This window comes from Varanus komodoensis, unplaced genomic scaffold (genome assembly GCF_004798865.1).
Source record: "Varanus komodoensis strain SLA01 unplaced genomic scaffold, ASM479886v1 scaffold74, whole genome shotgun sequence".
In the NCBI taxonomy this organism is placed as follows: domain Eukaryota; kingdom Metazoa; phylum Chordata; class Lepidosauria; order Squamata; family Varanidae; genus Varanus; species Varanus komodoensis.
Window position 1 is genome coordinate 189,387 of NW_025336401.1, and position 11,418 is coordinate 200,804.

The 11,418-nt window shown below is 60.2% G+C and overlaps 1 protein-coding gene across 1 annotated transcript; it reads right to left on the reverse strand.

Moving 5' to 3' along the window:
• Positions 1-1,445: 1,445 nt before the first annotated feature.
• CNGA2 (cyclic nucleotide gated channel subunit alpha 2) lies at positions 1,446-7,217 on the reverse strand. Its single transcript, XM_044452705.1, has 6 exons — positions 7,188-7,217; positions 6,682-6,792; positions 6,236-6,394; positions 5,416-5,523; positions 4,331-4,437; positions 1,446-2,860 (listed from the first exon to the last, which is right to left on the reverse strand). Exons 2-6 carry the CDS (start codon positions 6,768-6,770, stop codon positions 1,446-1,448), a joined length of 1,878 nt encoding a protein of 625 aa, XP_044308640.1. The 5' UTR covers positions 6,771-6,792; positions 7,188-7,217.
• Positions 7,218-11,418: the final 4,201 nt, after the last annotated feature.

Here is an 11,418-nt window from a genome sequence, read left to right on the forward strand (position 1 = left end):
ACTGGAGAGGCTGCCACAAGGTGCCTGCAGCGGCTCCCATGGCACAGGTACCTGCAGTGGAGTGACTCGAAGAGCTGCGCCCTCTTCTCTGCCACACACACGTTTCTCCTGGGGAGCATAAACAGGCCCTGGCCCTAAGCATCTTGCCTTCCTTCTGGGGCTGAAGTGTTCCCCGTTGCCATGATCCGAGCAGACCTGGAGATTCCTGGCAAAACCTTGTGCCTTGACTGGAAAAGGCCCTGTGCCACGGCTGAGCTGGATATGTGGGAGAGGGGGGAGGAATTGCTTCGTTCCGCCTCATGCATACGAGCAGGATGGCCCTGAAGCTCCCAAGCCTAAATTGGCCCAAATGCAGCATCTGGCGCAGTGTCTTGCTCTGCTTATCAGGACTATTGTCCAAAAACCAAAGCGGTGCGAGGGGGAGCTGGATGGAGGGGGCTGGTGTTCTGATGTTCACACCTCCACCCGTGCTTTCCTATACCCAAGGGAGATCTGCGGTGGCACGAACCAGAGCCTCGGACGGCTATCCTGACTTCAGGAACACAGAGGAGGACACAGGTCCTGGATCGGTCTCTTCTGGGGCCCCCAGCACATGGGACAGCCACTCCAGGCAAGCCCTTAGCATGCTGGGCTGCGGAGTGGGAAAGGTGGAGGACTCTAGACGAGTCCTTCACAGACTCCTGGGGGTGTGGAGAGCTCCGCAGCCCAGCGCCATCTCCTGCCAGCAGCTGCATCCGCAGGCATCCCACCACGGCCGTGCGCCTTTGAGGACTGAGGCGAGAAGCGTGGCCAGGGAAGACTTCAGCTTTCCCGAGAGCAGAGGAATGAGGCTGGGCGGGCGGGCGGGCTGAAGAGTGGCCAGATCTGGGCTACGGAGTGTGTGCAGGGCTGAGAGAAGGCAGGGATTCTGAATTCTGAAATGTTCTAGTCCTCACTAACGGGTGGCCCCAAGCCCGGGCACAAGCACTCACGCCCCCTTGTCCTTCCCACGCCCCAGACTTAGGGAAGCTGTCACATTCAGCTCACAAATGGGGTTGGCTTGGAAACTGCCCTATGAACACAAAGGACATGATCCAGCGGGGCTTTTCTATCAGGATTTAGTACCAGCACGTGGAATTCTGCTTGGTAAGAGAGGGAGGTGCTGGGCAAGCAAAGGCCGAGAGCAGCTGCACAGCCCGCCATGGGGCATTCCCAACAGGCCCCTCTTGAGGAACCCCACTTGGGTCGACTGTGCAAAGCGGAGTGGCATGGCTGGGATGAAACAGGAAAGCGGAGCTTCTTGAAGCAGCTTCAGCCATCCAGTTCTTAAGGAACAGGAAGAGGGGGAGACGCAGGCCCACACGAGAGCTGCAAGGAACGCCCAGCCGGATACAGACCCGAGGAATGGCTGTAAGGCAGCTGTGAGGAGAGGCCCGTGCCGGGAAACACAATCTGTGCGCACAGCCTCACGGTGTGCCTTTGCCTTCGCTCCTGGCTGGGCTGGTGGAGCCATCGGAGAGAAGCTCCCCCAGGTGGTCCTGCTTCACCTTGCCCTCCACGAGGGTGATGCGCTGCTTCAGCTTCTTCTGGGCAGCGCCGTACTCCGCCAAGAGTCGGGAGAAGCGGGAGCTCAGTATCTCCAGGCTGGTCTCCAGCCTGTCCAGCTTTTGCCCAATGTCCATCTGCTCCACGCCTTCCGCCGCTGCTGCTGCCTCATCGAACAGCCCCTCCTTGGTGAGGATCTCACGGCCACGCTCCTCCAGGACTCTCTTGGCATCTGGATACTCGGTCACTGCTTCCATGAGGTCCTCCTTGGACAGGCAGAAGAGGTCGGAGTAGCCGATGCTGCGGATGTTTGCTGTTCTGCGGTTGCCCATTTTGCTTCCCTTGATGTTGAGGATGCTGATCTCCCCAAAGCAGCAGCCTGTGGTCAGCAGGGCGTACTGAGTCATGCCATCATCAGCCACCACCGCCAGCTTGCCCTCTTTGATGATATACATCTCCTTGCCGATATCCCCTTTCCGGCAGATGTAGTCCCCTGGGCTGAACACCTGAGGGCGCAGCTTGAGCACCAGCTCCACCAGGAGCCCAGCCTCACAGTCCTGGAATATTCGCACTTTCTTCAGGGTCTCCAGGTGGACGTTGATGGCAATCTCTGCCCGCAGCTTGTCAGGCAAGTTCTTGAGCACCTCCCACTCATCCACTGCCTTCTTGTTGGTCCAGAGGTAGTCAAACCACTTGATGACCTTGACCTCCATCTCCTTGCTCACTCTGCGGAACTGCATGTAGTGCTTGACAGCATCGATCTTGGCCTGAAATTCTGCCCTGTTGGCACTCATGTTGGCGATCATAGAGCCCACGTTCCCCACGATGGTGGCGAAGATGAGGACCCCGATCAGGAAATCAAAGATGACGAAGAGGTACTCCTCGTCCCGCACAGGTGGGGGAGTCTCTCCGATTGTGGTCAAGGTCAGCGTGGACCAGTAGAGACAGTAGATGTACTCCCGCGTTAAGTACCCATACTCAGGGTCTGAAACATTGGGATAAACCCAGGTGTCTTCTCCAAAGCCAATGGCTTTGGAGATGGCGTAGTAGATACAGGCGTTCCAGTGAATGATGACCAGAATGTACATCACCAGGTTGCAGATCCTGAAGATGTTTGGGTAGCTGGTCCTCGTCTCGGTCCTGTCAAAGAACTCGAACATGCGTGAGAAGCGCAGCAGCCGATTGAAGCGGAGCTCCGGGCGGTGTATGCCCGTGGCAAAGTATGCGAAATCCGTGGGCAAAATGGAGAGGATGTCCAGCTTGAAGTGCATTGTGCCAATGTACTTCTCACGCAGCTTCTTGAGGTCTCTGACAAGCAGGCCCTGCTCAAGGAAACCTGCCGGGGGAAACGCAGAGTGGCAGTCAAGCTCAGCAGCCCTTTGCCTCCGGGGCAGGGCAACAAGGAGGGTGTCTTGGCCGCAGCAGCTGCGTTCCAGGTCGGCATTTCCACCGAGCTGCCCAGCACAGCTCCGAGACCCCGTGGGGATTTCTGTCCCAACATGTGCCGCTTTACCCTGCATTTGAGCAGCATTTGTCCTTTTCTTGCTCGTGCTCCCAGCTCAGAGAGAGCCCCTGAGAGTTATTCACGATTCATGTTCAGCACCCCAGGCAGTCTGGGGTCATCAGCAAGCCAGGCCACTCCACTGCATTCTCCTAAGTCTGGATCATTTGTAAGTAGTTCAAGAAGCACTGGTGCTGATGCAGAACCCCGTGGGGTCTCACGCGGGGCCCTTCATGGGGAGAAATGATCATTTATTCCCACTGCCTGCTTATTGTTCTTTAACCAGTTAGTGATCCCTAGGAGGGGCCCCCCCCCCCTTGATTTCATGACTGCCAAATGTGCTCAGGATCCTTTGGTGCGGAATTCTGCCCAAAGGCCTTTGGAAGGCCAGAAACGCGAGGGCCACCAGAGCGTCCCTTTCCGTGGGCTCATGGGCCTCTCAGCAAACTCCAGCGGCTTGGTGAGGCAGGCCTCCCTGCTGCTGGTGCCGCGCCGGTTCTGCCTCTCCCTCCCACTCTCGTTCTGAGCCCTCCGCTGGCTGGAGGCACAAACCCATCAGCAGCAGCCTGGAGGCTGCGCCAGACAGCGCAGGAGGTGGGGGCTACGTGCGGAGGAGTGGCCGTGACCCCCACACCTCGCCCACCCCAGGTAAGTGGAGAGCACTCTGCCCCAGGGCGTCTCCACTGCGACAGTTTGGGTCCATGGGCACAGGGGGCCCAAGGCACTGCACCAGATGGGGAGGCTGCCAATGGGCAGGCGGCCCCCCCAAAGACCACACCGAGGTAGGGGGCGTTCCCAGGCTGCTCGACAGTCCATGTTCAACACCAGCAGAAACCTTTTGCGCTACAAAATGTGCTAACTACTTCTTTAAATTAATTTTAAATTCTTGTTCATGTTTTCTGTCTCTTGTGTTTTATCACTGTTATACTTGGTTGCAAACTGCCCAGAGAGCTTCGGCTACAGGCAGCATAGAAGTGAAAGACACAGAAAGAACAAGGAAGGCGGGGGGGCGGGGGGGCACCTTGGCGAACACCAGGAAAGGCGCCCGGGCGTTGCACTGCTGCCTCTGATTTAGGTCAGTTGCTGGCTCAGTGCGGCATGGAGGCAAAGCCCTTGCATGCAAGCGACCGGGAGGGCGACTGGCGCCCAGGTGCCGGCGCAGAGGGGCAGCCGTCTTTCACTGGGGACTCTGTGCTCAGAGCGTCTGCTGAGAGGAGGCATGTCCCCCGGGCGCCGCCAGCCTTGCCTGAGTGGCCGCCGGGTGCTGTGGGGGGCGGGTGGGGGGGCGTTCCCTGCCAGGCCCACCTGTGCGCAGCCGGACAACCATGTCTGCAACATAGACGCCGTCCGAAAGGTAGTCCAGCACCAGCCACCAGAGCAAGTACTTTGTCTGGAGCTCGTTGAAGCAGGCTCTGCGGGAGAGAGCACAGCGGAGCCACTCAGCGGGTGCTGCGGGCGGCGGGAGAGGCCACTGGCCCGGCAAGCCATGCAGGGGCGCCCTTCGCTTGGTCCCACCCCGCGTGGTTCGGTGTGAGGGGAGGTCTGGCTTGCAAACCAGCACGACAAGCCGTGGCTTGCTGGGGGCTTGCTGTGCCTGCGTGCGGAACGGGATGCCATGGCTCAGCAGCGGCAGCCCCTTTCGAGAGCAGCAGGACCCCCAGGCAATGAGCAGCTGCTTGGGAGGAGCTGATGCCAGTCCCCCAGCATGGCGTCCGGGTCCCTTCGCATCCTGCGTGTGGCCTGGGGCCCCTCGCGCCCCCACGCCCGTCAGGGCCAAGCTCAGTCCACCCTCCCCCCAGAACGCAGCCTCTGCCATCCCGATGTGGGGCAGCGCGGCTGCCGCCCGGAGGCATGGCAGGACACGGCTTGGCCGTGGCAGAGGCCAAGCCCTCCCGGCCAGGAGCATCCTGGCAACGCTGCCTCAGGCTGGCCCCCAACCCATTTCTATATTTATTTATTTAGCATGACATTTCTAATCTGCATTAACCAACAGTCCAGGAGGGCTCTCTGGGCAGACTGAGTGGAGTATAACAAGCAAGCAAGCAAGCAAGCAAGGGGGGGCTTCTGCTGCAGCCGCTGCCACAGCCAGCCCGTTCCGCCAGGCAGTGGCACATGCGCCCATCAGGCAGCCCACTGCCTGCCGAGCGCGTCGAGGCTCCGCAGCTCCTTGCCTCACCGGACCCTCCCAGCCCTCCCTCTGGCCGCCAGCAAAGCCTCGGCCCTGCGGCCGCAGCAGGTCCTGCTCGCCGAGCCCCACCCGCCAGGGCCAAGGGCTGCAAAGCGGGGAGGCGGAGGCGCAAGGGCTGCTCCCACGCCCCCTCCAGCCCCAGGCAGGCCCTGCGCTCCCCCTGGCCGCGTGGGGCCGCAGGCAGTGCGTGGGCCCAGCTCACCGTGCCACCAGCGTGCACCAGTTGTAGAGAACGGGCACCGTGATGACCAGCAGCCAGTGGTAGTACCAGCTCCCCGCGGGATCCACCACCACGACCTCCCATTTCTTCCTGGAAACAGAGCCAAGACACTGTCAGGGGCCGGGAAGCAGCACTGGGCATGGGGACAGAGGGTGGCTGGGGCCGGCCCCCACTGCCCCCACATCTCGGCTCAGACAGGAGCTCTCTGAACTGGGGGAAAGGCTTCAGCAAAGACATGCTAGGTGCGCCCCCCCCCCCCCACATCTGTTCCTCCCACCAGAAATGATCTTTGCTCTTCCTCAGCGCCAGCCCCAGGGCCTGGAGGCCCCTCGGACAGGGCCCCTCCCGCTGGGAGCCCACCTTCACACGCCCAAGGCTGCCCGGCACTGCTCGGCCTCTCACGCTCCCCCATCCTTGCCCACCGGCGTGCAAGAGCCAGCCAGCTCCTGCCCCTGCCCCACTCTTCTGCACCACCCCTGCCGACGAGAAGGAGCAGTGCTGATGCGGGGCCTTCGCGAGTGGCGCTGGCCAAGCGGCCCCCCCAGCACAGAGCCAGCTTCTCTCGACAGCGGGCGCCCGGCCCTGATTGAACCCAGCGGGAAACAGAGGCAAGCCCCCGGGGTTTGGTGCCCCCCCTCGCTGGCAGTGAAGGGAGGGAGGGGAGGGGGCGGCTCTGGCTGCCCACCCCTGGGCCACTCCTCCCGCCTGCCCCTCCTCTTGCTCTGGACTGCTGCATCCCTCCTTCCCAGCATGCATGCAGAGCAGAGGAGCGTGAGGGGCAGCAGGAGAGAAGGGGGCTCACCTCTCCTGCTCTTGGTCTCCAGAGCCGTCTTCAGCCGCCACCGCCAAGGTCTTCACATCCGGCCCGCGGAAGCGCTCGAGGAAGGCGTCTGTGTGCTCCTCCTCCTCCTTCAGGCTCTTGCTCGCCCATCCCCGGAGGACCATCACCAGCCGGGCCACCCTGTGAACAAGGAGAGGCATGCTGTGCACTCGGGGGGCAGGACGGAAGGCCCCCCAGCCAGCCGGGCAGTCCTCCTTGCCTTGCGTGCATGGCGTAATCTCATGTTTTGTGCCTGGCCAGGGACAGACTCCGCAAGGGAAGCCACAGCCTGGTTTGTAACAGCCGAGCAGGGCTGCCGCAGGGCGGGCATTTTGGAGGGCTGCCATTCCAAGGGTTCCGGCAGCCCCGTTCCCCCGGCAGTGCCCAGAGGCCCCTCAGGCTGTACCTGGCTGAAGCCCCACAAATACCTGGAGAGGGCCCCCTTCTTGGGGAGGGCCTGGCGAGATTCCTGGTTTGCCTCTTGTGAGGCAGCCCCCTGTTGCAGCTCTGAAGACATTTCATCGCCCGTGGAGGATGCTCTGCGGAGAGACCAGACAGGCCGGTGACGCTCAGCTGCCCTGACACCCCATCTTGCCCCAGGAGGGATCTCTCACCGGCCACCCCTCCGTTCCCCCTGTCCAGAGAGGATCCCTGCGCCAGTTCAGGCATGGAGTTGGGTCCCACTGGCGCGGCGGTCCAGGGGAGGCTGAGGCTCCAAGCCCTGGCCTGCCCCCCACTGGCTGCTCCTGCCCCAAGCTCCTCCCTGATGGCACAGGCCAGCTGCCCCATATCCATCAGCTGTTTGGCACAGGAGTAGTCCCAAGCATGTCCCGAAAGCCTTTTGCTCATCGTGGAGCAGCCAGCTGGGCCTGGCTCGCTCTGCCAGGGCATGCCGGCGCCGAGCCCGGGGGCAACGGAGGAGGGAGGGCATCACCTGCTGCTCCGGTCCCTGTGTTGGGTCTGCTCCAGGTTGCCGTCCGAGGCAGTTTGCACAGACAGCCACGGTGGCGGCGGCGGGTTGGCAGAGGAAGCCTTCACGCCATTTCTCCTGCCCATCGCCTGCCCTGCACAGAAGAAGCAGCAGCAGCCTGAGCAGGTGCCAGAGACGTGGGAAGCCAGCCGGGCAGTGCCACCTGGCGCCTCTTGACGTGGCTCAGTGGGCACGTGCGGATGGGCCCCAGGGCAAGCACAGAGAGATCGCACCGGCCCCGTGGCTGAGCAGTGGCACCCTGTTGCCTTCAGATGCTGCCCCTGCAGCCTCCGGGGAGGACGTGCCATCGGCTACGCTGCCTCCCGCAACGGGCCTTCCCGGGGGTGGCTTCCTAATGCTGGAATTTCCTCCTCTTCTTCGTGACACGCCAGGCACCAGCAATCACGTCCCTTCAGCAGCAACTTATTTGATGTGCTCTAGAATGACCTCCTGGTTAAGGGCTTTGGGATTTTTAAAATGTGAGGCCATATGTAAATATAGTAGAACACAGAATATTCTTGAAGTGCAAATCACCGTGACTACCAGGATTTAACTGGTAATAATGAAGATAAATTATCAATGCTTAAATTGTCATTTTGAAGACTAATCATTTGGTCCAACAGTCACTGTTGCAAAGGTTAAAAATGTGAGCTGGTTAAATGTAAAACTGCCCAATTCATTTGAATGTTCATGAACCCCTTGAGCTTTTTCCCTCCAACCCCTTCCGTTCATTCTCCCACCCGGTCTCTCCATGCTCTTGTTCAAGGCTTCCCTCAGAGGCTTTCATCTTTGTCATGGTTGCCAAGACAACAGCATCAGCATCAAGTCCTTCCTTAACAACAGGTGTGGGTGAGCTGAAGCGCTTTTCTAGCCACCCTTAATAGGTGAACAGCAGAAATGAGAGTCCCAGCAACTGGGAAGCAGGCCCTGGGGAACAAGGGCTGCTCCTTCCAAGACTCTTGAGACGTGAGAAGACGGCAGAGGAGAGGTAAACACCAGTCCACCAAGACAGAGCCACTGCAGGGCATCTCCTGCTGGGCGGCTGCGAGGAAGGCAGCCCCGTACTCCACACTGCAGCCGAGTTCAGCAAATGGCGACGTTACTGCCATGTACACGACGACTGTGGCCAATGGTGAGAAACGGTGCATTGGGCAGCATGTCCTCTTTTGCATCCCAGCCTCAAGTCATTGCCTGAACCCCAAATCTGAGAGGAAAGGGGGGGGGGGCTACAGCAGCAAGTTGAGGGGGCAGTCCCCAGAAGCCGCTCGAGGCCCTCAAAACACGGCAGCACCAGCACCAGCCACGAGGCCCTTCTGCTCGCCGCCCAACCCCGTTAACCGGAACAGAAGCTCAGCCTGTGTGCCGCCACGAAGCCCTTCTGCTCCCACTGCCCCACTGTGAAAGGAAGACCAATCCAGGCAGTACCGAGGGGCCTCGCCTGGATCAAGGAATCCTCCCGTGTGGCTGGAAGCACTGCAGGGGCTGAGCCCTGAGCTGTGCCCCGAGGGCCCCCCGCGTCCAGCACATTGCTCATCCGCATCAGGCCGGAGCCAGGCCCCACCTTTGGAGGACAGCACAGAGCCCCACAGCGCCCAGAGCGGCTCCACGAAGTGCGGGGGGGCTCGCGCCAGGGAAACCTCCGCTCGGCTGTGCCTGCCAGTTTGGTAGGAAGCCTGCTGGACCACCCCCTGGGCTCAGGGCTGCAGGGGAGACAGGAAGGGACCCGGACTCCCCGAGGACCAGCACAAGCCTCTTGCCATCTGTGTGTCCCCACTTCATGGGTGGGATGGGAGGACAGCATTCCGGGGCAGTTGGAAGAGTCCATTGGGAAGAGCGCGAGAGACGAAGAGACAGTTAGAGTGGGGGGGAGCTGGGAGTTGGACCTGCCGGTCAGGTCATTCTCAGCACCGGGCACATTGCAGGCACAATGCCTGAACCAAGCCACTGCGTGGTTCTCCCGCGTTTCCAAAGAACTGCTTTTTCAACCAATGACTTTCTCTTGCTCCTCCGTGTATCCGAAGTGGAGGCATCTTTGGATCCTCTTTGGGCCCCGATGCATGTAAAGTAAGGCGCCTCCTCCCCGTTTGCCTGCGCAGGAACTGTCACGAGCTCAGGATGACGCAGGCCCCCTGCACCGAAGGAATCGGATTTCTAGCCATGTAGCCACTCCCGGTGCCCTGGAACAGGAGAAACCCCTGGGACCTTCCCATAAGTGGGGGGGGGGGGGATGAGCAGGTTGAGCAGGTTGGCAGCAGCAAAGGTATGGCCACCATACAGCCCCCACTGCAAAGCGGGGGGCCCTCCCAGCCCCGCTGGACACCCTCCCCGGCATCGGCCCAGAAGGCTCAGGCGATGTGCTCCCTGCCTCTACTCACTGGTCAGGTGCTCTGCGCAGGGCCACGTCCCCGGGCCGCAGCCAGCATGGGAGCCGCCACCGCTGCTTCCAGGTGGCCGTGAGGGCAGTGCAGGTGAAGTGCCCTGCTCCTTGGGCCTCAGTTTCCCCACTCGGCCATGCTCTGTGGCAAGTGGTAGAGCTGCTCCGTCCCTGCAGCTGTGGCGCCTTTGGGAGGCAGTGAGGGCCGCTTCCAGGGAGTCTGTAGTGGTGGAGGATGACCGGCCCTCCAAGCCCGGGAGCACTAAGCAGCCCTCCCGCTGCCCCTCCGCTTCCAGCACTGGAGGTCAGCCGAGGGGCAACGCTCCAGGTGAGTGCGAAGGGGGCCGGGGCGGCCGCTCCCCACGCAGGCACTCACCGCGCTCTGGTGGAGGTGCACCTGCCTCCAACTCCGAGCCAAGAGTGCTCGCTCTGCAAGCATTAATTGCAGCCGCCTTCGTGCCTCGGGGATGAAAGGCAGCCACACATGCTCTGCCCTGCCTCAGCCCTCTCGCTGCTTAACCCTTCCCCAGGTGCCGGCTTGGCACAGGCACAGGCCCACGGTGGAGGGAGCCCCTTCCATGCCCGGCTGCCCAGGGCCTCTCAGCCCCTCTGGCCGGTGGTACAGCGGACTGGCATTGTCCCGCAAGAGGAGCTGCCCACCTCGCTGATTTTTCCCTACCAAAATCCAAACACTCCATTTCTGGGGGTCAAACTCCATCCTTTCTCCACCCATTCGTTTGTTTCATGGGGCCACATTTCTCTCATTTTGGATAGCTGATAGAACACTGCTCAGGTCAGGGCTGATCAAAGAAACCTACATTTTCTAATTAAATGATTAATTGGTTGATCCAAATTGCACCTGAGTAAAACAGAAATGCAGAAGCAAAAGGCACTATAAAGGTCAATTATGCAATCATTGGTGAAAGCTAGACACTGCTGGCTAGAGGAAGCTTCGCTTTTAGAGAGCAGCATGTTTTTCCTGAACTGCTCAGGCAGGATCTCAAAGGAGACCGGCTGATGCACGACTGACAGCAGCTAAAGCAAGAGAGCAGGGACACATTCCTCCTCATCTGAGGGTGAGGAATTTGTGTCTGACTCCATTGTCATGGTCAGACCATTTCCTTGAGAGGTTTGAGCTTGGGGCGGGCCTTTCCCTCTGTAAGGGTGTGGACCCTATTGTGATGGTCTGCTCTCGGAGCTGGATGGATCCGGATGGATTCCTGAAGGCTCTGGGGGATTTTCCGGTTGATAAAGCTGGCGTTCCTGTTGATGCTCTGGTTGAACGGTGGAATGGGGAAATGGCCAGTGCAATTGACACGATCACTCCTAAGCATCCTCTCCTGTCCGGCAGAGTCCATTCATCCCCATGGTACACATCTGAATTACGGGCGATGAAGTGGGTTGGGAGACGGCTAGAGCGCAGGTGGAGGAAATCACGGGATGAATCTGACCGGACACGCCTACGAGCTCACTATCGAGCCTATGCTGTGGCGGTGAGGGTGGCGAAGAAGAAATTCTTCTCCACTTCCATTGCCTCCTCACAGTGCCGTCCAGCGGAGCTCTTTTGAGTGGTACATGGGCTGATACACCCTGGCCCTAAGAAAGATCCCGTACCACCTTCGATGGCCTGCTGTGACGACTTTGTCCAGCTCTTTAAGGAGAAAATCGCTCAGATTCGTCACGAGCTGGACTCCACAAGTGATTCAGATCCTTTAGGGGAGATGCCAATGACTCCATCTGCTCAGATATTATTGGATGAATTTCAGTTATTGCAGCCTGATGATGTGGACAAGGTGCTTGGACAAGTACGTCCCACCACCT